General features: G+C 30.3%; 3 protein-coding genes across 4 annotated transcripts; 1 reads left to right on the top strand and 2 right to left on the bottom strand.

The window, feature by feature from the left end:
• Window positions 1-2,474: 2,474 nt before the first annotated feature.
• LOC149887364 (uncharacterized) lies at window positions 2,475-8,029 on the bottom strand. 2 transcript variants are annotated; one of them, XM_090090994.1, is made up of 3 exons: window positions 7,780-8,029; window positions 2,854-2,922; window positions 2,475-2,692 (listed from the first exon to the last, which is right to left on the bottom strand). In XM_090090994.1, the coding sequence occupies exons 1-3, from the start codon at window positions 7,987-7,989 to the stop codon at window positions 2,633-2,635; spliced, it is 339 nt and encodes a 112-aa protein (XP_089947120.1). In that variant the 5' UTR covers window positions 7,990-8,029; the 3' UTR covers window positions 2,475-2,632. The 2 variants fall into 2 exon arrangements, with proteins under 2 accessions (XP_089947120.1, XP_089947121.1); XM_090090995.1 differs by having other exon boundaries at window positions 2,592-2,712.
• Window positions 8,030-11,395: 3,366 nt separating this feature from the next.
• On the bottom strand, window positions 11,396-12,680 carry LOC145190116 (uncharacterized). Its single transcript, XM_090090858.1, has 3 exons — window positions 12,533-12,680; window positions 11,888-12,162; window positions 11,396-11,739 (listed from the first exon to the last, which is right to left on the bottom strand). Coding segments are annotated over exons 1-3 (501 nt in total). The 5' UTR covers window positions 12,535-12,680; the 3' UTR covers window positions 11,396-11,515.
• A 4,173-nt stretch (window positions 12,681-16,853) lies between these two features.
• Window positions 16,854-21,900, top strand: LOC149887365 (uncharacterized). Its single transcript, XM_090091587.1, has 6 exons — window positions 16,854-17,257; window positions 17,417-17,528; window positions 18,103-18,240; window positions 19,836-20,102; window positions 20,318-20,596; window positions 21,292-21,900. The coding sequence occupies exons 1-6, from the start codon at window positions 16,913-16,915 to the stop codon at window positions 21,480-21,482; spliced, it is 1,332 nt and encodes a 443-aa protein (XP_089947713.1). The 5' UTR covers window positions 16,854-16,912; the 3' UTR covers window positions 21,483-21,900.
• The last annotated feature ends 5,087 nt before the right edge of the window (window positions 21,901-26,987 follow it).

The following is a 26,987-nucleotide window of genomic DNA, read 5'->3' on the forward strand; positions in this document are numbered from 1 at the left end:
GTTCTTCAAAGCAATTATCAAAACCCATTTGTACTATATCTTTCTATTCATTTAGTAATGTACCATTATTTTCTAATTCTGAGTCAATATTTTCAATGTCACAAGCTGCAGACCGATCATTTTCAGTAACTTTGATGTTTTTTATATTTTCATGGGTTTTAATAAGTTGAATGGTTATGTTCTCAGTACTTGTTTTAGCAGCTGAAAAGGTGTTTTCATTTTTGAACATTTTTAATTTGAATCTGGGATCAAGAAATATTGACAAGATGATGTTATAGTTATCAGTATATTGTTTGAAACTATTCTCCATTGAATTAGCTGTCATCAATTAAAAGTTTATTTATGAAATGTTTCAAAAACTGTATCTGTGGTATAATATCTGAGACAATAGAATTTCTTTCACTCAAGCGAACTCTTGTTTTGTGGAAATCTTTTAGCAAAACACAAAACTGTCCAATAATCATCCATTTGTTTGCATTTAATAAAGGAAGCTTACCATTTTCAAGTGCATATATGGTTAGAGGTTTCCTTTGATCATAAATTAGTTCTAACATATGACGGGTACTATTCCACCTTTTTGGAACATTTTGAATAAGTTTGTGCTTAGTAACATTGTTTGCTTCTTGAAGAGCTTTAAGTTTAGGGCAGACTTGGGGAGAATGGCTGAAATGCCCAACAATTTAATGCCAGTTTGCAATGACATTCTTGACAACTGTTTGTTCAAAAATACACTCATTAATTACTAGTTGCAGTGTGTGTAAAAACAAGCCATACTATCATATGGGCTATCTTTAATAGCCTTGACAATATTTCTACCATTATCTCTAGCTATTAAATGAATTTTTGAAGGTGATATTTTAAATTCAGCCATATCTTCAATCAATTCAGCAATATTTGCTGCTGTATGCCGCTCAGGAAATGGAGCTACTCTAAGTACAACAGTTTTCTGATTAAATGTATTGTCTAAACAGTGACCTGTCAGGCTCATGAAGCTTTCATTTGAACTACTGGTCTATATATCAGTAGTAAAGCTTATAAATTCAGCAACTGAGTAAACATGGACAGCCATTTTTAACATAAAGTATAAAATAATTTCATCAACTGAGTAAACATGGACAGCCATTTTTAATATAAAGTATACACTAATTTTTATTATTTTACATACCCTAATGAAACAATGCAACTTTTTTAACGTCTAATTTCATTCCCTAACGAACACTCCTTTGACCGTACTATTTGTTAACTTTTTTAACGACTAACTTTTTTAACGCAACAGTGGCACAGCAATTCAAATTTCTATAACCCATATTCTAGAAGTACATTCAACGAAATTTTTTTTAGTTCACGTTATTAAATAAAACTGATTCTAAAAATGTTATGAGACCTTGTTGTTTACAGATGCATTTATGACAATTTTATGCGTTTCTAAGAGAATTGACGCAAAGTTTTCTAAAAAGTTTATAAAAACCAGAATACGAATTTTCATCAGGTATATCAGTTTGTTTTGAACATTCAATAAAACATACAACATACAAAGTTGATTTCACTTTGATTTCAATTCAATACAACATACATCCGTTTATTTCATGATGTATAGGGATTTTTTTATTTATTGAAATGCCAGTTTAGGCATAATGTTTACCCAATTTCATTATGATTTGAAGGGAGCGTTAAACTACGGTAGTCTTGAAAAGGTCCTTGCTTACAAGCCGAATTTTAAAACCAGGTTCATCTACCTAAATTGCTCTCGCCATTCATAAGTTAGCCCCTAAATGTTTTTCATCATTAACATTAAACCAGTATTAATCAACTAGAATTAAAACGCGAATTTTTATGTTAGCTAACTTATTACGGCTCCAAAGGTATCAGGGAACTGTGAGAACACTCCGGAAACGCTTAAAATATTTTAGAACTTAGAAGTTTTCTTGAATCTTCTAGAGATGCCCTGCAGTATTTATTGAGTTAAATTATAATCTCATTTCATGTGTGAAGTTTGCGAGAGTTTGTTCAATGTTTACATGCTGATGCAGAGAAGAAAAGAAGGCCAAGAAATTTGTAAACGTAATATTTTGGCGTAACCAACTGATCATTCAAGCAACTGCTATTTTCGCATAATGGACTTATCTTGATTTTAAGTGATCTCAAATGAAACTTATAAGTTTATATTGTATATATGATTTATATATGGGATAAATGGTAAAGTTTAAGAAAACAACCGGTAATAGATTTAAAGTTAAAAGTAATCTTTTTCTCGCCTATCAAATATTTCTTTCATCTGAATTAAAAAAAATTCCAAATAAATTTAAAGTCTTAATTTTTCTACTTAACTTTTTTTCTTCTCTTAACATCAAAATTTATTCTATATTTGATTTCAAATTTAAGGAATTTTCCCTCATTTACAACGCCACTAAAATTATGCTGCAAAGTCTTGGGTAATGGCAGAATCGTTCCCGCCGATATGCGCATAATTGTACTTGATAGCTGCATTTTGCTTTATTTACCTTGTAAAAATGCTTTTGTTTTGTACATATAGTGAATCGTATTAAGTCTTGATTTGTTTATATGAAATTTAGTAAAAGAAAATACGCATCTTTTATCTTGAACATTTAATTCAGAATTTCTTCCCAACAATTTATTCCCGAATAATAACCAAATGGTCTACTGGTTCTTTTGCTTCATGCCATCTTATTTCCTAAAATGTTTGAAAAAAACCTAAAAATCATAACAAAATGAATATTTAGATTTTTAGGTATAAATATTTTTCTCAGCAAATCTCAAATTATTTTTCGCTTAAGCTTCAAGCCGTTAAAAATTAGTATTTAATAGTGTAAGTTTATTAATCATATTTTTTACCTGTGCCTCCTGTATTAAAGCGCAAATCCCACAAAACATATGGCAGCATATATCATCACAGAGAGTTCCCTAAATGTGAAATAGTGCTTTAAAAAAAATTAATAAGTTATTCTTAAAATATTTAGACTGAAAGGATTTTAATACAGAAACTTCCAAACGTCAAAACTTCAAAAATTTAAAACAAACTTTTTTTTTTTAAAAGAAACTTGTTTATAAAAACACTAGTGCTAGAAGTCTCCAAATCATAAGAAACTATAAGTACTAAATTGCTTTTCGATAAGAAACTTATTTTAATAAAAGTTCGAGGAATATTTCCTAAGTTGTGTTCTGTTCAAAGACAAATCGGACTATATTACGTTGAGTGATACTGATGGAATTCAAAGAAATTTAGCTGACTGCAAAACATTTTATCTTACTTGTTAACATGTTTTTAGATTATATTTTACTTACTTTTTCTCTCTTTTGATGGTGCGAAACTTATAAAAAACACTTAAGAAACTTTTAACACTAGAGCTGTAAAAAAAAATACCTTTAAAATAAGAAACTTTCTAGCACTAGCCCATTTGCTTGTTTTCTTACAAAAAAAAAAAATAAATAGATAAACTTATAAATTTAAACAACCTAAAACCAACGATTAACTTGATGATTGGATGAACTTTTTTCATTTTTTACTGATTTCATATTTTAAGGTGGTACCAGGGTAAAAAACGACTATTTTTGATAAAATTTTGAAAAATACCAAAATATATGTTTTGAATTCTTAAATCTACCTATTTCAATATGCGTTTTGAAAAAAGTCAAAAATCTTGTTAATTTTATTCAAATTTCCCCTTATTTTAAGAGTGGTTTGGTTCTTGCTTCATAACAACGACCTTAGCAACACTTTTTCTCCAATACCTCCTGAACTAAAAAAGCGAATAAATTCAAATTTTTGCTAAACAATGCTCGAGACGTTTGACTTCTGCTTAAATTCATTTTAAGCTTAAAGCTGTACGTTGAAACCACTAAAACTGTTCTCAAAATAGAAGGCTCCTGAAGGACGGTAGTCAACTTTTTTTCAGTTTTCCTTCAGTTTAAATTGAGTTATAATTAAAGATTTTTTAGTGTTTTTATTTACAAATGGGTTCTTCGAGCAGGTGTAAGTCCTCTAAAGGTAAAAAAAAGAAAGGTTTTTAGAGGAAGAGTTTCAAGAAATAATGGTAATATAGCATCGAATATTACAAAAAAAGTTGTAAATAAATCGGCTTCTGCAGAAAAGTTAGAAATTTCTTTGGAATTGAATGACAATTCTTCATCTCTTCATACTGCATTCGAATGTAACTTTATTACTAACAGTGAATTATTTGAAAAGGGAGAGACATATGGTTATGACCATTATTAAATAGTTTATGTTACCAAATAATTACAATATATTACTTTTTAAAACTTGTTTTGGCTTTTCTGCAACTTTTTTTTTTTCGCTAAATCTCAAATTTTCAGAAAAAATAATTTTTCATAGAAAATAGATGAGCTGAAATTTTGCAAGTTTAAAGATGAACCTATTAGGATTGTTGCCTATGAAGCAAAATTTTTTTATTTTTTTTTTTAAACTCATTTTTATCATGCTTTGGTCGCAAACTTCACTTAAATTTTATATGTTAAAGTTCGAATGTCAACTTGGTAAAATTAAAAATGTTTTAACATTTTAAATACATTAAAGAATTCATGTTCAAATTTTCAAATAGTTTAGACTCTATTTGAGTTTGTTATATTAGATGAAATAATGGGCAGTTTTGGGGTAAAATAACACTAATTATGCGCATGGTTAATGACGTCATCTTAAAAAACTTTTTTTTTGGTACTGTTTTATATTTTTTTTGTTCGTTAATAGAAAAGAGCTAAAGTCTATTAATAGTTTTCAATTTTTTGTTAAAAAGTTGCCTTTACCCTGGTACCTCCTTAATGACGTGCAGATAAAAAAAATACCATTACTGGTGGTAGTTTATTCATCTGCAAGTCATTTTATCTCTATGCTCAGAGTTAATTTTTAAACTTTGTGTCAATTTTCTTAGAATCAATTTTCATCTCCCTCTCTGTCATTTGTTGGCCATAGATTTTCAACACAGACGAAGAAGACATTTGAAGTAGAACAGACGCTCAATCACCAAAAGGAGAGAATTTGGTTCATCGAGACTCCCAATCGATCCTCTGCCAATGAATTCAAACATCTTGAAGGCTTTAGCACTTTTCCAAGTCCAACAGCACTTCAAAAATCCAGCGTATTGGATAAAAGCGACAGTTAAAGGAGCAAGGCTTGTTTTTGCTTCCGCAAATTATCCGTTTGGCTATAATACGGATGATACATCATAAAGCCCGACAATATAGAATTATCACACTTAATTATAATACTTAATTATTAGCCGAGTCGTAATTACAACTAAGAAATGATTAAAAAATGACAATGCGGCTAGCTAGCCACTAGTTATATCAAATATGACTAGTTGCTGGCAAGCATGGTTGATACAGCTAACGAGCTTAAGTTGGTAATAGTGAGCATAAAATTACTAATCAGTTATCTAATTTTATTACGACAACTATGTATTATCATTTTTGAAAGCTACAACTTAATATTGCAATCAAAACTCAAAACTTATGATATGTAATACTGGTACTCCTTACCGTTTTAAGTTTTACGAATTCATTTTTATTATTACTATGGCAACGGCCCATGTAAACGAAACTGTTTCGGAATGCCGATTTATTGCTTCATTATTGCCAGATGCAACCAAATGTACTGCTACGTTTAGTCTAGCAGCCGTTACGCTCATTAAAGCAGGCCGTGACACTCAAAGTATAGAGAAAAACGTGGGGACCGATATTTGAAAATCAAGATGACGAATATTATTCGTTTTAAAACACTCTTCAAAAAGTGAACTTTGGTGCTCATATTTATTCCAAAGTTCTTAAACTTTCGAGGATGTTTCTCACAAGTTCTTCATAGATACCAGGTTTCTGTTTACCCAAAGAGATTTGTTAAAACTCTTTAAATAAAGACCATGCCGCTTCACTATCGTTGATTGATAGAGAAAAAATGGCTGTTTGAATTTGCTATTAAATTAACTGTTAAACTTGCAGTTTAATTAACTATTTAATCCCCCTCTTTATCTAATGCTTTCACAGGCTATTTCATCAGCCATAACTTAATGTGAAAAGAAGAGAGTATAATTTTATCTCGTGGCGCCATGTTTTTCAAGTCGGCTACAGAGTTACTACAGAAAGGTCATTACTGTGAGATTGATTTGCTGACGGGAGATTTGGGATTTGACAATAACTGCGAAAAGCATGATTGGGTTATATATTAGCTCTTGGCGATATTTTTTTTTAACTTGTTGTTAGTCTTCTTATTGGTGCACATTTGTGGGTCATGGATTACCAAAAATCATTCAATGATAAAAGAGATTAGAAACATTATTCACCTCTCTGTTGGTTCTTCGGTCTTAGTGGCATTTCCATTTAAGAGCCTTAGGTATATGATTATTACCATTTCTTATTAAAAGACTTTGACTTCCAAGAACCCTCTGTAGCTAGCCTTTTTTTTAAAAAAAAAAAAATATTTTGTGCAATAAATTTATCAAAAGGTTCGGATTGTGCAATAATTTTATCATCAGGTTTTGATTGCGCAATTTGTTTTTTCTAAAGGATTACGAGTTAGCAATCTTTAATTATTGTGGATATAAATTTAGTATTAACTTATTATCTACTTAATGATTTGTGGAAAAAAAAAATTTTTACCCTTTAACTGTTTTTGTCATAAAAATCTGGTAAAAAAAAAAAAAACGAGTTTAAATTGTTCTTCTATTTGATTAACGAGATATTCTCAAAGCAAAAGGTCATGTTCAAGCTATATCTAGATGTTTTTTCTCTGTTAAAACAGAATAGTTCTTGCTCTCATCGATTGAACCCTTACCCATATATTTGTTAATTAGCCTCTATCATTTTGTTTTATCAAAATGCTCCCTTGCCAAATAGCATGACACCAAAGCTCCCACTTAGAGGCGCTAATGATTGGTCTGAGGATGCTGATGCCTTTCTGCACCCACCCACCCACCTATTCAAATTTCAATAAGATACATCTAATTTTTTGCCCTTCTTTATGTGTGTACTCTGTGAAGATATTTATTTTCTCACAAAATCTTACTTCTCGCTCAATCTTGACTAGTTGTTGATAAGAAACGTTTAAATTGTTTGTGTAAACGAGTAAATGAACAATTCATAATCAAAGTAAATTATGATATTCTACTTTTCTACTTTTCTCACATTTTATGGTAAATGATATATAACAATTATGATAAATGATTTTTTACAACTATAATATCATATGTTATATTACAACTATGATATATGTAACAATTACGATCTATGATATATTACAAAAAATAGGAACAGAGGTAAGTAAAAGTTAAAATCTATTACGATATAAAATGATAATTTGATTTTAACTTTTATTTACCTCTGTTCCTACTTTTTATGTTTTAAACACAACAACAAAACAAAGGATCACAACATATTTTTAAATAATGCTATTCAATTAGAATTGTCTAAGTTAACCTTGAAAACATTCAAAACACTTTAGTTGAAAAACCATTTATAGATTCAAATATCTTCAACAAATGAAGATTACAGCGGAAAAACCACAATAGTCCAGTTTCAACTTTCGTGTTTGCGTCCTTTTCATCATAGATTAGTGCTTACTTATTACTTTTGATAATATACAAGCGAAAAACACCGTTGTTAGACACGAAGTAATCGAAAGTGTTTTAAATCAAAAGTTTCCAGAAGTCTTCGAAAACGAAATTCTACTTTTCTCAAAAGCAGAAAAAATGGAAAAATATGGTTTTTTCCCTGTAGTCTTCATTTATTTAATGTAAAAATATTTACAAAACTTACATCTATAGAATACTTTGTTCGAATCTTTTCTCTAATTAAAGCCCTACTACAAATTCCTATTACAGTTGTAGACAAATACCCATAAATGCAACAATCATCTCCAACATGTTTGGCATTCTGACCCGCTATTATAATTGGTGCACAATTTGCAACGCAACATAGCCCTATGTCTTTAGTGCAATTACAAACTCCATACTTAAATTTTGCCATACTTTATGACGTTCAGGTTGTAAGCAAACGTTTAAAGTAAAAGAAGGTTTATTTAACTTTTAGAAATTTAAATATAAGGCAGGGTGCGGGTTTTTTTTTTTTTGAAATTCTCATTTCTTAGGTTCTTCTAATACTTCTTTTTATAGTATTGTTTTATGCTGCTAATAGCTAAATTAACTAACAATAAAATTTCATAGTTAAAGTCTGATTTCAGTTATTGATAACATTTTAAGAAATTCATTTTTTATAATTCATTTATATATCGCTATTTAACCCCCGACTTTGTGACTTTAATCTGGTTTGTGAATTAGAATGGTATAAACTATTGATTTGGTTAACACGTGAAATTTGATACAATTTGATATTTGATACAATTTTAAAATAATTTTTTCTTTAATCTTTGTCTGACACTACTTAATTCAAAACATTTAACGTGGAAACAAATTTCAACTCTCTTTGAATGCTACGCCATTAATTTAATTGACTGAAAAAAAAATTTTTGTTCATTACTGATTTTAATTCATCGCTTTTTTCCAAAGTCTTCCGTTGAAATCTTATTAGACAGAATTCTTTTCGACATTATTCCTGACGTCTTATACAATTTTTTTTACTCTTTTTATTTCTTTCTGGTTTGTTCTTCCAAAACATTTTTCATTTTAATTCAACATAACTTTTATACTCAGAGGATTTGAATCAACATTTCACTTTCTAAGCAATCGCGATTTGTTTGTTTTTTTATGCGTATATTCTAACTTCGCTTGTTAAAATGCTTAATAACCCCGTAATTTTTTATTGTATAGGGAATACTTACACATAGATGAGAAAAAATCAATTGTTTTTCACCCCTTGGTTAAAGATGACAGTACCCAATATACTAGGATGCAAAGCGAGTTAGGTGATCTATAATCATTAAAATGTATGCGGTGTTTATTTGCATTAGTTTTAATGTAAACAAACACCGCTCGGTTGTTTTCACAATAATTTTGATAGCAATAACATTTATTGTTGTTATTGCTATTCTTAATATGGGTTAAACTTGGGAGGATTTTTTCATAACATTTTTCAGATTCACAACAAAATACTTTATTGTAAAATTGCTGACATGGTATAATTGAAAATTTTCTTTATTGCAAAAATGTTGTGTTGTTTTTTTAAGGTGTTCTCATGGTGATAATGCACACAAAGTATGTGCACACGATGGACAGAAAACATCGTGTGGTAACAAATCATTTTAGTCTTTTTCTTTATCTACAACTATCTTTATTATTATGGTCAAGCTAATTAAAGATCACCGCAGTAGTAAATTTAACATATTAAATGAATTAAATTATTAAAATTATTAAAAGTTTAAATAAATTTAAAAAAATAAATAAATAAGAGTTTATATAAATTATTAAAAGTTTCCAGTTTTTGTAATTCGTTTCAACAAGTTTTGCAGAATAATACCTATTGTATTAGAAATGCCTAACTATCAAGGTTTTTTTATCACAAGAAATAAAGAGATAGTGCTGATGGCTGTAACCGTTACAATTGTCTGATTACAAGATACAAGTCGTCCAGTTTTACCACTAGGTGAATCTCAACACTTATGCAACAGCATAATTCCGGAAAACGGTTTGTATGGGTGGTTAGTGCTCAGAAAACCACTCATACAACCAAGAGTTAAGAACATAATAATCAAGCAATCTAAGTAATAAATGTGAGTTGTTTTTGCATAATTACAAAAGAGTTAAATAATGTGAGTTGTTTTTGCATAATTACTCAAGAGTTAAATAATGTGATTTGTTTTCGCATAATTACTCAAGAGTTAAATTTTTCAAAAGTTCAAAAACCGCAGTAGGAAAATTAACTAAGAGCAATGTGAGAGCGACGTTTTTAATGATGTTTTTTGATAATTTTTATTTGATTTCAGATGATTTAGTTAATTAGTTCGTTTAACTGTGAGTCTGTTTGTAGTATGTAGCTGTGGTAAGGTTTCGGATTTAAGGAGGTATGGGTCTAGTGTTATGTGTAAAAGGGTTAAGGTTGTATTTGCCGTCCTCAGTATATTCTATTATACAATATAACTCAATAAACGTTCTATTAGTGTGAAATGTCACCACTCTTTTATTCATTACGTTTATGTAAATACAAATAATATTCTCTCACTCTATTTTTATCTATTACTCCTCTTTTTGGCTCCTCTTTTTTTTTTTTAATATCTCTTCTTTATTTGAAACTTCTGGTTCTTCTTCTTTAAGCAATATTTCTTCTGATTTCTATTTAATTCTTTACTCCTTTTTCTCTTTTAAAACTTGTTTATTCAAATATTTTTTTTCTAGTCACAAAAACTCTTTCTCTTTAGAATTCTTCATAAAAATTTTCTTAAAAACTCTTATTTACTTCTCTTTAGAACTCCGTCTTCCCCCTCCTTTTAAAACACTTCTTCCAATCATAAGACTTTTTTTTTTTTTTTTTCTTGTTTTCCAGTTGCGATAGCTTTTCATTTATTTATATGGCGGGTTGATGAGTCTTCATGTTTACTTGTTTTCCCAGATATTTTTAATTTAACTTTCTTCTTTCCATTTTATCATTTACTAACGTGAAGGGTTGATAAATCATCGTGTGAAAACTTAGTATCGCTTCATTTACTAACTTAATCATGTTTGCTTCCATATAAGTTTTACGCTATAATAATAATATTCTTTGATACACATAATATCCAACAACGTTTACTTGTGTAAATACCCATGTACATTCTATTAAAGCTTATACTGTGAGCTAAAACCTAGGACTGAAAAATGATTTTTTTTCATCTGCGTGTAAGCATTTTTTATACTACATGATATTACTGGGTTATTAAGTATTTTTAATAAGCAAACTTTGAATATTCGCATAAAAAAACGAAAATAAGGCGATTCCTCGGAAAGAGAATAAGCTGGGAAAGGGAATCAGCTGGGAATTCTTTCTCAACAGGAAAATGTTTCTAAAATTTTTTTTTAAACAATTCCCCATCATGAGTTTTGGTTTAGATGTTTTTTTTTTTTTTTTTTTTAAAAAAAAAAAGAACTATGAAATGTTAATAACTTAAGCATCTTAGAGTGAAAACAAAAACATATGACCAAAATGATTTTCTATAGCAGAGACCTTTTCACAGCTGCAGTTGATTGTGTTTACAAGTGCCTACAGCATAGTTTCACAATTTTTAAACAATTGGTTTTACATTTCCGTTTTTCAAAACCAATTGATGCCTAACATTAGCAACAATGCGAATGGAGATCACGTTAACAAACTTTACTCACGTCATTAAGATCACATTGACGTTGTTCACGTCATTTTCTAGAAATGTAATTAAATATGAGTAAGAAGAACTAATGACGTATTAATAAAACGCGCAAAATGCTAGAAGAAAACTGAAAAGTCCGTAGAATTCTCAAATTTATTAAGGTAAAGCTATAGTTTAAAGAGTTACAATTTACAAATGTATCTCAAAGTGTTAACAGCATCATAATTATTATCTTTTAAAAGCAAAAGAGAATCAAAGTTATTATTCTTTGAAAGGAGAAAAGCATTTCTTCAGCAAATCTATTCCTCCTTTAACAGTCGCTGTAAATTCAGATAGAAAAGCTCCTTTTATAATGCTAACTACCTCATACTTATCCTTGATTGTTAGCCCGCAAAAGGAAGGAGTTCCAAAACCAGTAGGATCAGTATAACATGGTATATGTGATTCAAATGCATACTTCTTCAAATATGTACAATCGATTTTTGCTGAAAAAAATATGAAAAACACACATCGTTTTGATAAAAACGAGTTAATGATGTTTTTAAATATAGAAGGATAAATATACGTTGCTGTAATTGAGAAAAAAGCGATCAATAGAAAAAGGAATATTAAGTAAAAAGTAAAGTAACTTACCACTCATTTTGCTTTTAATTAAGGAAGCAAGCTTTATTTGAAGGCATTTTTTTACTGATAGAACCCATTTTTGACCAGATAAAGAGAATTTGTGTAAATTCTGTTCGTACTTATTGCAATATTTCAGTGCATAATTAATTGCGTATCCTTGAGCACCGCACGGATTTAATTTCTCCAAACAGTCTCCATACCAAGAGCAATCGTTACCAGATGGTTGTGTACAATTTAAAGCCACCACATGCGAAATTAATGCAAATATGATAACCAACCCAAACCTTTGTTTTTTAAAAAATAAAAAATAAAGTATGTTTTGTTTTTATTATATTTGAGGTTTAATTTCTCCATTTTATTTTCTTTTTAAAAATCTCTTTCACACAATCGTAGTGGAAAAAGAATAAGTTATTAATATCTTGTAAAAACATGAATCTAAATGGAGGTGAAGATTGAAATGACCACTCTAGCCATAAATAAGCTTATTTTCATTCATGTTTTCATTCAAGTTAACTTATCGATTTTTGCTCAGAAACAAAGTTGATATTTGTAATCGAAATAAAGTCCTAAACACTCTAAGATACTCATAAATACTCGTAAATACTCGTAAATACTTTTTAAAAATTTCACTTCGATATAATATTGTAAACTTACATTTTACTTCCTTTTTATGCAAAAGAGAAAGGAGAGGCTTTCTTCCTTCAAATACTATTGATTTCCTTAATTAATTCTGTTTTATTTTCTAAATTATATTTTTATTTTCGTTCAATTTAATACTTGCAGCTTCAATGTTTGCACAGAAAGCAATTGAGCTAATTTCAAATGTAAACTGACCATTAAATATTTAAGCAGCATATTTAAATGTAAATAAAACGTGTTTTTTTTTTTCCATTAACATGTATAAAGACATGTTTTATCATGATTTGAGTAATATTATGCACTCAATTCTTATAGAAAATCCACTCTTCAGATATTTAAATACTTATAAATTAAGTTATTGCAATTGTTGTATCAATTGAAAGAATTTAGTTGCTGATCCCTATCAATTTTAAGCCATTGATTTAGTCTCTGTGATTTCCTTACTTTTTAGTTTTTTGCTGACAGAGTAAACTAAAGAAATAAAAGTAAAACTGGAACTGATGCAAGCAAATGAAAATTTTGAAAATCATTACCGCAGCAGTTTTTACTGCATCATAAATTAGCTATTTCATCGAAATATAACTGATAAAATTTAATTGGTGATAAATTTATTTTCAATTTCAAATACTAACTTTTATAAAGAATGACTAATGGAGTGGCAGCATTTAGTGGCCAGGCATATATACTAAACAATGACCGTGGCCACTTGATGGTACACTAATGGGCTAATAAATGGTACTGTAATTGGTACGAAAACCAGGCTGCTCTTTAAACTGGCTTTGAAAAGCAGCAATTTTTAGACTATACTGGTCTTGCTTGGTCTGCTTGGTCAGCTTGATCAGCTTACCAATAAATATCAAACACAACTGAAGCGGTAAAGCCTTCGGAGAAGTAGTGACGGCTAATAAAACAATGTAACGCCAGCCTGCAATTATGTTATCCTGAAGGAACTACCATCAAACAGCACAACACAAAAGTACAGATAATTTAAAGAATGTACTGATGAAAACTGATCAAAATATAAAATCAACTCCTCTGCAATCTATTTATATAGAGCTTTCTACTTTAAAAAATTTCAAGTTTAGTTAACTCAAATGATAAAGTTTAATTTTATTATAAACTAAACCAAAGAAAAAGAAAACGAGATGCTTAGAAACGCTACAGGAAATTTTTCTTACATTGAAAATCTCGTGTAGGAATATCATTTTACACACAAAAAAAAGAAGTATTGAAAAGAAGGAAATTTTTTCAAATTTTTTGAGTCTGAATCTCAGCACTAAAAAAAACTCCTTGTTATCTGTTGTTCGAACGGTGAAAACAGCGGCACGAAATTCGCATATATGCACAAAAAAAAAACAACCTGGAGATCTATACCTATTAAGGATTTCGATGCTAAGCGTTCTAAGTACAATGAAAAGTAAGCTGTATGGAATGTTAAGCGAAACATTTTCACAAATCGAGCCCCATTAGCAACGGGGGATTTATGACGATAACATAAACGACGACTTCGCCTGTGCATTATGTTCTGTTGTTGCAGTGCACATGCAGACGTAAGTTTCACATTCAGTTTGCCACTTTTGAAAATATTTTTTTTGTCTTTAGAATGCTGAGGTAACAATAAAATAACAGTCACTCGGAAAAGATTTGGGACTATTTTGCCATAAAAAAATAACGACACATTTGTAAATTTCTTCCTTTATGGCCTTATGTCCAATGACATGACCATCAAGTTGGAAATGGCCTGGTCAACAGTTTACACTATTATTGATCAGTATAAGAACCTTGGCCGTATCGACCAAAAGTCTTTCAGTGGAAAAGCAAGAAAGGTTCTTATCACTCATCTTATTAGAACTGTTTGTGTCGAATTCGCGTTGAAATCCAATCCGGAGCACAAGGGATGCTTACAGCTAAAGGTGTTGGAGTATGCGGTAAAGAACGTCATAAAACATTACCTGAATGCTAAGTCAAGGGCTGAGACAAAGAAATATCTTGTTACCAAAACTGTCAAAGAGAATTGGAAAGGTGTAAGAAAATATTAAGCTACAACAAGAAAGACCTCACATGTCACTATACATCGACTAAAAACTCTTCACAGTTTATTCAGAGTCCAACAATTGAATAGATTGCTACTTAAACCCCCTGAAAGTTCAATTAGGTACCTGAGAATGTTAATACAAGTTTAAGACCAAACATTCTGCGTCTGTGACGTTCTTTAGCCTAATTGCTTCTGATGGGAAACGCCTTGGTCAAAATGATACATATATATACCTGGATGTCCTTCAAAAGAATATCAAGCCTTGGATGGAATCTATTTTATCGAAGAAGCCATTACTATGATTGACTCGCATATTGAATCCTTTATAATATGCATTTCGAGTCTTTTAAGTAAAATAGATTTGTTTCCCTAATTACTTGTTCTTCATCTGAGTTGTAGTTTGGATCACTCAACTTGCGAAACTTACGGTCGCATAGCTACTACATTCTAAGAACGTATTTGTGGACTGAAATTATAGGACTGTGGCTACCACTAGAACTAATGATGACATTGTAGCATAGTCTAACACGGGCTGACACTTTATTCACTTAGTTTATCATTGCAATATTTTCTATTACTGGACTTTTTTTATCATTTTGTAACTTTAAAACTGAACATTAAAATTATGATTTTATTTAAAGCCTGCTGCTTGGTACCATCAACATTCTAAACTTGACAGAGAGTTTTTATTTCACAAATTGACATTTTATAGTTTAATAATGGAATTGTATTGTAATTAAAAGTCAGCTCGGTGGAGCTGTAATAGCTTTGAGGGTTTTTTGTGATTTTTTTTAAGTTAATGTAAATGCCATTCTGGTTGATATAGTTCAGACCCTAGACCTATTTTTTAATTGCTTAAATGGATATCCAAAATACTATCTTGATGGCGTTTTAATCCATGGGTCTAGATATAGCCAATCCCGATAATAGTTGGTAGCAATAAGTTGACCTAATGTTGTTTAGTATGGCAACGTTAGTCAATTAAACCAGAGTGTCAGCTGCTTGGTAACTTTGTCCGATAAACCCAATGAGAGGAAAAACGGACCTTAATAGTTCAATTAAATTCAATTAAACTGAAAATTTTTGTTGTTTGTTGTTGATACTTTTCCAAGGTGACAGATATGTGATTGAAGATACGCAAAAGACGAAACACCAAATGGAACTATATAGCCATAAAATGGTGTCTTTATGTATTGCGGTTTTGACTGGTTATAAAAGCATGTTGCTCATAAGATCTTTTGTTGATAACTGTGTTTTTTGTAAATAGACAAGTTTGTAAATTATTAATTTTTTTGATTGGGAAAAAATGCTATAGTAGTTTTCATGTGACCTTTTCTTTAATTACTTTTTTTCTTTGTCAGACGCTTACACCGGGAGGAAGACAAAAAAAAATGAAACCCATAAAAAATTCTTCTAGATGTGTTGCAACCGGAAAGCTTTCCTCCCCATTTCATGTAGCATTTTCTGGACTCTAGAGTCCCATCAGAATAAGTTTCCCCGGGCCTCCTTCGTTATTTCGACTGGTCTGGGTTAAATTTATACAACAAGGAACCTTACTAGAAATAAATTTAAGTTTGTATTTATTTAAAATTGTTTGGCAGCATAAAAAAATATTAAAGGATATCATCGAAAGGTCTGTTTGTTTGTTAACTTTAATTGATCGAAAGAAAATTATTAAAAGTAGATATAATAATTTTTAGTAAAACGCTATTTAAACCACGTTTTTCTTTTTCGATTTTTTTATTTTACTTTTATCGCTGTTATTGAATGTGTGTACATGGTGTACTGATGGATTTATCAACCAAGTTACTTTCTTTTTTAACAAGTTTCTATTTTTTTTTTATTACACTAATTTTTTTCTTCAATGAATTAAGAGATTCTAACTCAGGCCGAATTTTCCGCCAGAATAACATGTTTTATCTCAAAACATCAGCGGGAAAAAATAAAAACGTAAAAAGTTTCGTGCGAACATTGTCAACGGTTGCGGTACCGTGAACGTGGTTGCGTTACGGTTAACGGTTGGAATATATTTATTAAGGTGCTTTTTGGAGAAAAACAAGTTTTAGAAAACCTTATAATTTTGTGAAAAAAACATTAAAATGATGCCAAATAAGTGAAAAATGTAAAAACTAGCTTTGGAGAACTGAATTTAGAGCTTTTAAATATATATTCATATCATTCAGTAGCAAATACGTATTTACACTAAATGTCAACTGTTTTTTTAAATAATAGATAATTTAGTTACCTAGCATTTATATTGAATTCCAGTTTTTTGAATTTGTTGATCCAATAGTGATTTTGAATAAAAACTTAATTCTACTGAGAAAGTGTAATCTAGAAGATATGGAAATCATTTGATAATGATAAATGAGCTCAATCCGTTGTCATTTTTTGCAACGCTGTGCATTATACAACATGTTCAAACCAATTTATATCAAACCTCTTTTTTAAAAGATAAAGAAAAGTTCTATTTTTTTAAAAGCAGATCACCGTTGAAAGAATTTGTACCGTTTAAACAAGAAAATCACAAGGATTTCAATTCGTGCCTAAGATCATGTAAACTAGAGGGGAACGCATGCGCGTCTATCACGATTGTTAAAAATAGCGACTCGCAAAATTTTAGTTGCAACTTTTTTGATCGTGGAAACATTAATTTAGTAAAAGATTCGACAAATTTACTATCGTATTTTGTTAACAAGAGTCGAGTCAGTAAAACATCCATTATTTTTTTTTATTGTTTACTTGCATTAAGAAATATCAAAAAAAAAAAAAGTGATTTAGTAAATTTGTATTTTGGCAAAATTTTTTTTAGCGTCGATATTATTATGTTAAATCGATATTTGAACTTGGTTTTTCTTTTTAAGGGATATTGCAGTGAATACTGTCAGTGGCAGAATGGTGAAAAATTATGTGGAGGCTGTAAGTGCAGAAACACTTGTGGGGTGCAAAAAAACTATCAATGCAATTGCACTCAACGTACGTCAGCAATTTTTAAAATACTTTTCTTTCTATCAAACTTATTGTCTTTTTGTTGATTTTTTCCATTAGATTAAATGCAACTTACCATTAAGAATCCTTTATTTTTGCTCATACAAATTATAAAGTATGGGCGTTTCGTGGACCGTGAAAAAGAGATTATTTTTAGTTATTGAAAAAATAATAAATGGTACCTTAAATTGTTTCAGTGGATTTCCCGTAAATTAGCAAACGATTAGCATTTTCTTTTAATTTGGAAACAGGATAAAAATATGATAACAATTTAATGATAGATGATTTGACCTGTCTAGAGTGCATTTTGCAGTTTTAAAATGAATTATAAAGATTCAGTCGAATCAAACTAAAATGAGTATCTACTTGTCTTTATGAAAAGAAACAACGAGAAAAATTTTTAAAAACGTCTTTAAATGGTGCAAAACATCCTTTTAACAAACCGCTAGGCACAAAGCTTTAATCCGACTTTAAGGTTCTGCTCGTTTTTTTACTGCTTGACAAAGGTTTGGTAATTAATCACTTTGCAAGTTTTTCATGTTGATATCGTTAATATTTTCAGTGATTCCAACAATGCGAAGTTGTGAAAAGATCTTTCAATCGGGAAACATATTATCCGGATGGTATCTAATCGATCCTGACGGAAAGGGTGCTTTTCAAGTTATGTGTCACACTCAAAAGATGGAAAATACAAATAGAGGTAAAGTTATTCGGAATTAATGTTGCCAACTCGGGTTATCTACATAAAAAACCATGCACTTAAGAGAGAAAAATTAATCACTAAAATATAACAGCAGTATTAAGCTGTTGGCAACAGCTTAATTTTGCTATTATATCTTAATGATTCTTAAGGGTGAAAACATTTTTTAAAGGGCTTGTGACTTAAGTGATTGGAGATCGCTTTAGTTTGTTTCTCTATCGCTAGTTAGTATTCCGCATCACAGTTTCTAGGTATTAAAATACTATTGGAAACTTTTCAAAAAATTAAAATGAAATAGCTTTGATGTAACGAATTGTTAGGAAATGTTGAAAGACTTTAATTGAATCTAGTAATCGCCACACAATAAAAATGCAAAAATAGAGATCTGTTAATGAACCGTAAGCCCTAATAAGAGTTCATTTAATTTAAGGCTGGGGTAAAAAGGCTGGGGTAAAAAGGCTGGGGTAAAAAGGCTGGGGTAAAAAGGATGTGGTAAAAGGCTCTTGTTGATTTAAGATACTGATAAACAAAAAGTGTTTTCCTTAAACCACTGCTGGGTCATCAAATAAACTTGTAAACATAGCTTTTGTAAGAGAGTTACTTGCTAAGACTCTTCTTTGGATAAATTTTCTTCCAACAAAAAAAAGATAGTTAGCTCTTATATGAGGAATTTACATTTCTTATAGCAGCGTTTTGCCTTTTTCTCAATTTTAGTCTTTTCATTCACCAATCATGACTTTGAAAAGTCGAAGCTCCTTGTAACAGAGAAAAAATGTTTCCAAAACAACCAAATTTGTTCATTAATTACGACTTTGAGCAGGTATTTTTTTAAAACTGTGACAAATAAATTTCTTAATTGAAGCCAATAGTATCATAGATTTGATAGCTAATGAGCTTTAACGACTGCATCAAGAAAAATGCAATTCCAAGAGTTAAATCAAAAAAATCCTCCATTTCCTTGGCTTCTTTTTAAAGTTGCTTCGAAAAAGACAAAAAGAGGGAGGGAAGGATAACTCTAAAGTATGTCCTATTTTTGCTAATATAAAACCCACCAACATTTTTTAAAAATAAATTTGAAATTTTAGAAAGAAAATCTAATTTAAGCTTCAATTATTAAAACAATTGTTCAAAAAATTATTACCCAACCGAAAAAAAAACAAAAGAAAAGGAAAAAAATCAGCGGCAACGTGGTGCTGCAAGAAACATTTTTAAAAGTTTCGATTTTCGTGTATCGTGTCGATTTTCGTGCATCGAATGTTTTCCTTCAAAATTTGCTTCTGGTAAAAATATTTGGACGATTTACGGTAAAAATGCTGGTTTAAAATTATTCAAATTAATACAATCGGTGTAAAGTTACAAAAAGAAAAATGGTTCTGTGTGATGTTCTCAAAGTTTCTTGAATACATAAAAGCGATGTAAGTAGAAATCTTATCCTTTTGACCAACACCTATTTTCATCGTATGAAAGTTAGTGTAAATTAAATCTTCTGTATTTTTTAACGTAAAATGAGCTGCCGGCCAAAGTTTAATGAATCTAACTACAGGTTTATAACATTTATCAGTTTTTTTTTCATTTTTTCTCCCATTTTATTTTAGATATAAATTGCAGCTTTAAGCAAAATACGTGGAGCGTATCTAATAATAGCAAAGACTCTACATTAAAAGACAGCATTTTGACTTTCTCCGATTGTATGCAATATTGCTATAGTTTCTTAGCTTTTCAAAACTACAACGGTTGGTCCTACAACCCTTCATACAAACTATGTACATGTATTATGAATGCGGTAACTACATATGTAGCTCAAAATTGGTATAGCTGCATAGTAACTTTGACACCAGTTCTCACACAGAGGACACCATTTCGTAAGATAAACTTTTAATTGTTTTGCTGTTGTTATAGAATGAGTTCATTTAAAGTTTCGCTTTAAGAAAATAATTTTCTGATAATTGAATACAAGAAATTGGTATGAATAAATTTTACGCTTATTAATGTTAAGTACACGCTAATTTATGTTAATTACACGTTTAGATTTTCAGAGGAAACAGATTTAAATAAATTTTTTCTTTACATTTTTTAGCTACCACAGTGATGTTTCGAAGACAAGCTGGCACCGACCCAAGCTTCTGGAACAAATCTCTAGATATGTATTATGAAGGCTTCCATTCAGCGGACAATCTTTGGATTGGCTTATACCAACTTGAACGCATTTCGGCTGTATTTCGATTCGATATTAAAGTTCTAATTGCTACAAGAAGCATGAAAGATATTGTAACAACATATTATCGTGATGTTAGAATAAAAAGAACGTTGGGGACTTTTATAATTAACTTCAACGCTTTTGATTCAAATAATGCAAGTATGTATGTATGTATGTATGTATGTATGTATGTATGTATGTATGTATGTATGTATGTATGTATGTATGTATGTATGTATGTATGTATGTATGTATGTATGTATGTATGTATGTATGTATGTATGTATGTATGTATGTATGTATGTATGTATGTATGTATGTATGTATGTATGTATGTATGTATGTATGTATGTATGTATGTATGTATGTATGTATGTATGTATGTATGTATGTATGTATGTATGTATGTATGTATGTATGTATGTATGTATGTATGTATGTATGTATGTATGTATGTATGTATGTATGTATGTATGTATGTATGTATGTATGTATGTATGTATGTATGTATGTATGTATGTATGTATGTATGTATGTATGTATGTATGTATGTATGTATGTATGTATGTATGTATGTATGTATGTATGTATGTATGTATGTATGTATGTATGTATGTATGTATGTATGTATGTATGTATGTATGTATGTATGTATGTATGTATGTATGTATGTATGTATGTATGTATGTATGTATGTATGTATGTATGTATGTATGTATGTATGTATGTATGTATGTATGTATGTATGTATGTATGTATGTATGTATGTATGTATGTATGTAATGTTTTCATTACTATTTGTATGTATGTATACTCATGATCAGTAATGATAGCGTGTAGAATATTTGTTTTAGGAAGTTTGGGATATTTTGATAAAAGTCAATTGGTTGATAACACAACATTCAAAAGCTGTAAATGGTATGGCACATGGTGGACGTCTTGCTCTTCCATAAATGAACTTCCAACAAAACCAACTGCAGACTTCGGCTTCGGTACCATCACAGATATCACCAGTATCACTTTTTTTTTACTTACAAAATCTTAATAAAAACAGATCATTTTAAAGTTCATAGTTTTTAACTCTTTGTAAGTTTTTTTTCAAACTGTTTAGCTATTTAGAGTTATCTTGTACAACGGGTTTTATTTGCATATGTTTCGCTCGGTTATTTTTATCTTTTACTTTATAAACCCAATAAAATATTTCTTTACCTTTTTTTTATGTGGCCCTTTAACAATTAATGTGCCGCTAACACCAAAAGCGTTTATGGAAGCAACATGTATAAATCTGTTTTAGCTAAAAATGTTCACCAGTTTCAAAAAATAAGTAGATCATCATTTTTTTGATCAAATAAATTAATATTCATTTTTGCAATCTCAATTTATGCATTAATTTTTTTAACTTTTAAATTGCCAATTTATGTAATTCTGTGTGTAGCTTGTATTTAAGCTGAATAGTTCTCCTTGATAGCATGCTTCAAATTTTTTAATTTTTTTTTATATTAAAGAAAACGGGTTTTCATGTTTTTCAGTAAATTCTCTCCAAAATTTTGAAAAAGATTGCTACATCATCTTGCGCAAAGTTAACAAAGTATTTTGTGTTAGAAAACTCTACAACCAGAGAATTATTTTTCTAGGGCAACAAATTTGACCTGATTATTTTGGTAACCTCAAATTAGATTACCTATTATTCTGTGCATACTTCAGCCAACATTCATATTGAAATTTCCCCAGAAAAAGTCAGTTCTATAACTCTTTTTATGTGCGCGAGCCTTTTCAGTAAAATGTGAGAGCAAGGATTTTCTGAGTGCGAGGTTGATGTGAGTTGCGTGGATTTATTTAGCCCAAGGATTTAGAAGATATCATTTTGTCTTTGGAGAATGTGTTTAGTTATGTTTGGTTATGCTACGTTAGGGTGTTTAGGTGTTGGGTAGCCCTCACTGTTGTGTATATTCTGTATGTGTTGTGTGTAATTCGTGTATGGTTTACTTAAGATTAGGTGAAGCTCTTACCACCAGTTATAGAAGAAAACTTTGGCCATGTGTAGGCACATGGCCAAAGTTTTCTTTTATATTAGAACTGTTCTTACTTTAAATTCTTCCCTTTCTCTTGAAAAATGTCCCTTTAATTCTTTACCTCTTCTTTCATGATTTCTTTGCCCTTTTTACCAAAAATCTCTTTCAAAAATCTCCCAAAATTCTGCAAGATTTTCTCAAAGTTTTCCTAAATCAAGTTTTATTCTAGCATATGGATTTTTATCTTAAATTCAATTTAGTGTTTTTGTTTCGACCTCTGAATCATTGTTTTCTAAAATAGATTTTACCGGTTAACTTTTGATCAGCGTTTGTCCACGACTTGTTACTAAAAATCATAAAATATTTACAGAACTTTCACAGACTTTAGTATTTAAACTTTTATCATTTTAACATTGTAGTTACAATTCAATTTCTGGTCGTTTTTGCGAAAATGGTTTTAAACTTTAATGGTGCGACTGATTTATTTTTCATGAAACTTTATATTTGTGTTTACCTGGTGTTTTGGCTGGATTTTTCTTTGATCGAATACGTAATATGGTTGAATCAAAAAAAACTTTAAGATGTTTTAATTTTTTCGTTTTCCCTTTTCAGAATAGTATACAGGGTGGGGCAGAGAAACTTGCTTATTTGAAACATATATTATAACAAAAGTATTGGATATATACAAATGAATTTTGTAATAGGATAATCAAGGACAAGTAAATTTTACAATTTGCCAGTTTTAAAGATGGTATCACGCAAATGACGTCCGTTATTATCAATATATTGTATCAGTCGTGTCCGAAAATTGGTGTCAACTCTTTCCAGCATCTCAATAATGACAGACCCAACAACCTGAACCATCTCACGAATGTTATTCTTGAGATGGTTCAGGTTGTTGGGTCTGTCATGGCATACGACGGACTTAAGATGTCCCCACAAGATATAATCGTAAGGTGCAAGATCAGGGAACCTGGCTGGCCACTTAAGATTGCCACTCAAAGAGATCACGTGCCCAGAAAGTCTTCGTTCAAGAAAACCATGGATGCTCTTGATGTATGCGCAGTTGCACCATCTTACTGGAACCAAACATTGTCCAAGCCCATCTCGTTCAGTTTTGGCAGGGAGAAATCCTGTAACATCTTCACGTAACGCTCAGATGTCACCGAAACTGTCCTCTCATTTTCTTCAAAGAACCAGGGACCGATTATTCCAACTAGAGATATTGCGCACCAGACAGTCACACGTTGCGAGTGTAGAGGTCGTAGGTGAAGTTCTCGTGGGTTTTCAGCGCTCCAATACCGCATTCTTCTTCTTCACATCTCCAAATTCCCTGAAGTTCTTCACCCACGAAACGATTGACTGTCGTCCTGGAACACGGCCACGAGGTGCAACATTGAAGCTAAAATATTGAAATGCTAAAAACTTTTTACGCAAAAACCTAAATTAAAATAGAGAATTAAATAAAAAGAAAACAAACTGAATCACTTAACGTAGCTAATTACTGTCGCTTTCTTCGATCTCATAGTAAACAAAGCTTCTTACTTTTAAAAATAGTTAGCAAAGCAATACTTGAGCATCTTTTAATCAGACGCAACAAAATCTTTACATTTTGCAAATGGATTTTTTTAACAATATTCTTAAGCTATCGTATGATTTGGAATATCTTAAACTCTTGAAAGAATTTAACAACGCTGAATTTTACTCTTCATGTAAATTGCAGACTTTTTACTTTCACTTGCTTAAATAACATGACTTTCTATTTTTTGGTTAAATATTGTAACTGCAATATGTAATGGATATTGCTGTTACATAACGTGACGTAAACTCTCCTATTGTTTGTAATATCTACTATGACACTTGAGTTGTGCTAAAGGACCCATTTTTCTCTATAATTTATAAATGTTAAATGTAAATGGTCTCTAAAAGAGCACTTTGATGATTAGTTTTGTAAAAAAATTTTTTTTTCGTAATAAAAATGTGACAGACTTGTTAATGCCATTAAACTTACCAGGAACGTCAGGTTCTGCAGCAGTCCAAAGTTTGTATATCGAAGGTCCCAATAAGATTTGTAGTTTCTTCATAAACGTTAAGAAGCCGTTTAAAACTTTCAATACGTAAGTAAAGTTTAAGACCAAACAAAAAGATGATAAAGTAGTAATTTAAAATTTGCATTTAGCTTTAACTTTGTTAAATATTTGAATAGAAGAAAGTTAAAATAATTGAATTGAAAAAAAAAAAAGTTGTTATGAACAGTGGTATTTTGAAAATATTTAGAACTTAAAGTGTATTATTATTTTGTTAGTACATGAAAAATATTTCTAGAGAAATTTTAAAAGGCAATGCTTACAATTAACCTTGCCAGCATACGCGCATTTCAGACCTCTTTAACTTCTCTTACTCAAAGAAGTTATTTCTCAGACCTCTTTAACTTCTCTTTTTCGGTTTCCGCAAAGATGCCTAATAAAAACACTATTTTTTTTTTTTTTGCTGCGACAGTCACATTGTTATTTTGTTTTAATGATATCTTTTAAGCGAGTTATTTTTCTCAATACACTCTTCAACTTATCAAGTCAAATTTTGCAACTATCTACTTTCTCATTGAGTTTTTATCTTTCGTGTTTGTGATTAAAATGGTACATCAAAAACAAAAGTAAGTTTGTTAAGCGAGTTTAAGTAATTATTGAAAAGGTACTAATATTTTAATTTTGAAAAGGCACTAACATTTCAATTTTGAAAAGGCAACAATAATTCAATTTTGAAAAGGCAACAATAATTCAATTTTGAAAAGGCAACAATAATTCAATTTTGAAAAGGCAACAATAATTCAATTTTGAAAAGGCAACAATAATTCAATTTTGAAAAGGCAACAATAATTCAATTTTGAAAAGGCAACAATAATTCAATTTTGAAAAGGCAACAATAATTCAATTTTGAAAAGGCAACAATAATTCAATTTTGAAAAGGCAACAATAATTCAATTTTGAAAAGGCAACAATAATTCAATTTTGAAAAGGCAACTATAATTCAATTTTGAAAAGGTAACAATAATTGAATTTTGAAAAGACAACAATGTTTCAATTTTGAATAGTAAAAAAAGTAAAATCAATAGCAACTTGAGTGTCACAATCATAGCTTACAAAACCTTTAGGCTATTGAAAGTTGAGCTTGTTATCCATACTCACTCACTGTAATGTTGTGGATCTAGCGTCCATAGAATTTAAGCAAACTTACCATTTTTACTCTATCTTTAGCATCGGTGGAGGCGGAGAAGGAGTAGGAGTTGGAGGAGTGAATAAACTTGAAAAGAGGGCTTATTAGTTTAAATGAGTAGTTGAAATCAGCTTCTTGATGTTTAAAAAAGTACTCTATAATGAAAATAGCAATAATGATTGTAATTTGGTTTTAAATAGCAAAAAGAATAAAATCGATAGCATTTAAAGTATATGTCATATCCACAGCTTACAAAACCTTAGGGTGTTTGAAAGACGAGCTTGTAATGCATACTCACTCATTTGAATGTTGCAGATCTTGTGTCTATAAGATTTAAACAAACATACCGTTCGGACTCGGACATTTTTTGGCATGGGGAGGAGGAGGAAGAGGTAGAGGAGGAAGAAGAGGAGGATGATTATGAGAAGAAGGAGGATGAGGTTGTAGTTTTGATAAGGGAGATTATTAATTTGAATAAGAAGTTGAAAACTGCATCTTGATGCTCCAAAAATAATAATTGAAGCAGTTGAAACAACGTGTTTCTTAGAAGAGCCAACAATCACTCTTTGTTTGTTAAGGAATTTGAAACTGTTATGTGCAAGTTCAAAACTCCAAGTTTTTTATGGATCTCGCGTTAGAATAGTAGAAAATGTGAATTCACATGGGCCATTTCCTGGTGTATTGTTGGTTACTGCGAACTTTTATTTATTGTTATTTAATGAGAACTAAAAGGTAGATCATTCAAGGACTCACGGAAATATATCCCGTGTTTGTTTAACTCGCCACCTAGCTAATTCGATATTTAGAGGTAAAGTTTTCGATTGATGGGCAATGTTACCATCGCTAACACTTTTGCTGTAAGCTAAAACGTCTTTAACGTGAAAATCAAGTCTTATATTACACGATCAACACTAGAAGGCTCCATTGAAGCTAGTATTTTGATAGTCTTGGACTGAATTTTCCTATACTTCTTTCTGTATACTCTTTCTTTTCGTTCAATTTAGTGCTATAATGTTAACGGTAAAAGTAAAAAAAAGAAGATGTGAAGCAGAGCTCTTGTTTTTTTGTATTTCAAAATGCATAAGCTCCTGTTTACACTAGTTAAAACTTAAAATTAAAAAGCAGCTATAAAAAAACCGGGGATGTAAAAACAAATTTTCTGAGAAACTTTTAAACTTCATATAACAACATAAATTTTACAAAGTAAAATCAGCAATTTTAAGAAAGCCCTAGTCCTCTGGTCATTTAAGCTTACTAAACATTTTTGGAGGAGGCGAAATATTATGCAAAAGTTCGCAGTAACCAACAATACACCAGGAAATGGC

The sequence above is a fragment of the Hydra viridissima genome, unplaced genomic scaffold (genome assembly GCF_058129835.1).
Source record: "Hydra viridissima isolate aposymbiotic clone 2 unplaced genomic scaffold, HvirCarnegie_v1 scaffold_6, whole genome shotgun sequence".
Taxonomy (NCBI): domain Eukaryota; kingdom Metazoa; phylum Cnidaria; class Hydrozoa; order Anthoathecata; family Hydridae; genus Hydra; species Hydra viridissima.

Bases quoted from the DNA above. Each gene is read 5' to 3' on its own strand.
- LOC149887364 (XM_090090994.1), bottom strand. From the start codon at position 7,989: ATGGCAAAATTTAAGTATGGAGTTTGTAATTGCACTAAAGACATAGGG. The intron at 2,923-7,779 runs GTAAGTTTTGTA...TTTCACATTTAG, and splicing joins GAACAAAGTATTCTATAGAT to GGAACTCTCTGTGATGATAT. The intron at 2,693-2,853 runs GTAAAAAATATG...CAAACATTTTAG, and splicing joins CTTTAATACAGGAGGCACAG to GAAATAAGATGGCATGAAGC.
- LOC145190116 (XM_090090858.1), bottom strand. The intron at 11,740-11,887 runs GTAAGTTACTTT...TATTTTTTTCAG, and splicing joins AATTAAAAGCAAAATGAGTG to CAAAAATCGATTGTACATAT.
- LOC149887365 (XM_090091587.1), top strand. From the start codon at position 16,913: ATGATAAATGAGCTCAATCCGTTGTCATTTTTTGCAACGCTGTGCATT. The intron at 17,258-17,416 runs GTCAGTAAAACA...TTTCTTTTTAAG, and splicing joins ATTTTGTTAACAAGAGTCGA to GGATATTGCAGTGAATACTG. The intron at 20,597-21,291 runs GTATGTATGTAT...TATTTGTTTTAG, and splicing joins TTTTGATTCAAATAATGCAA to GAAGTTTGGGATATTTTGAT.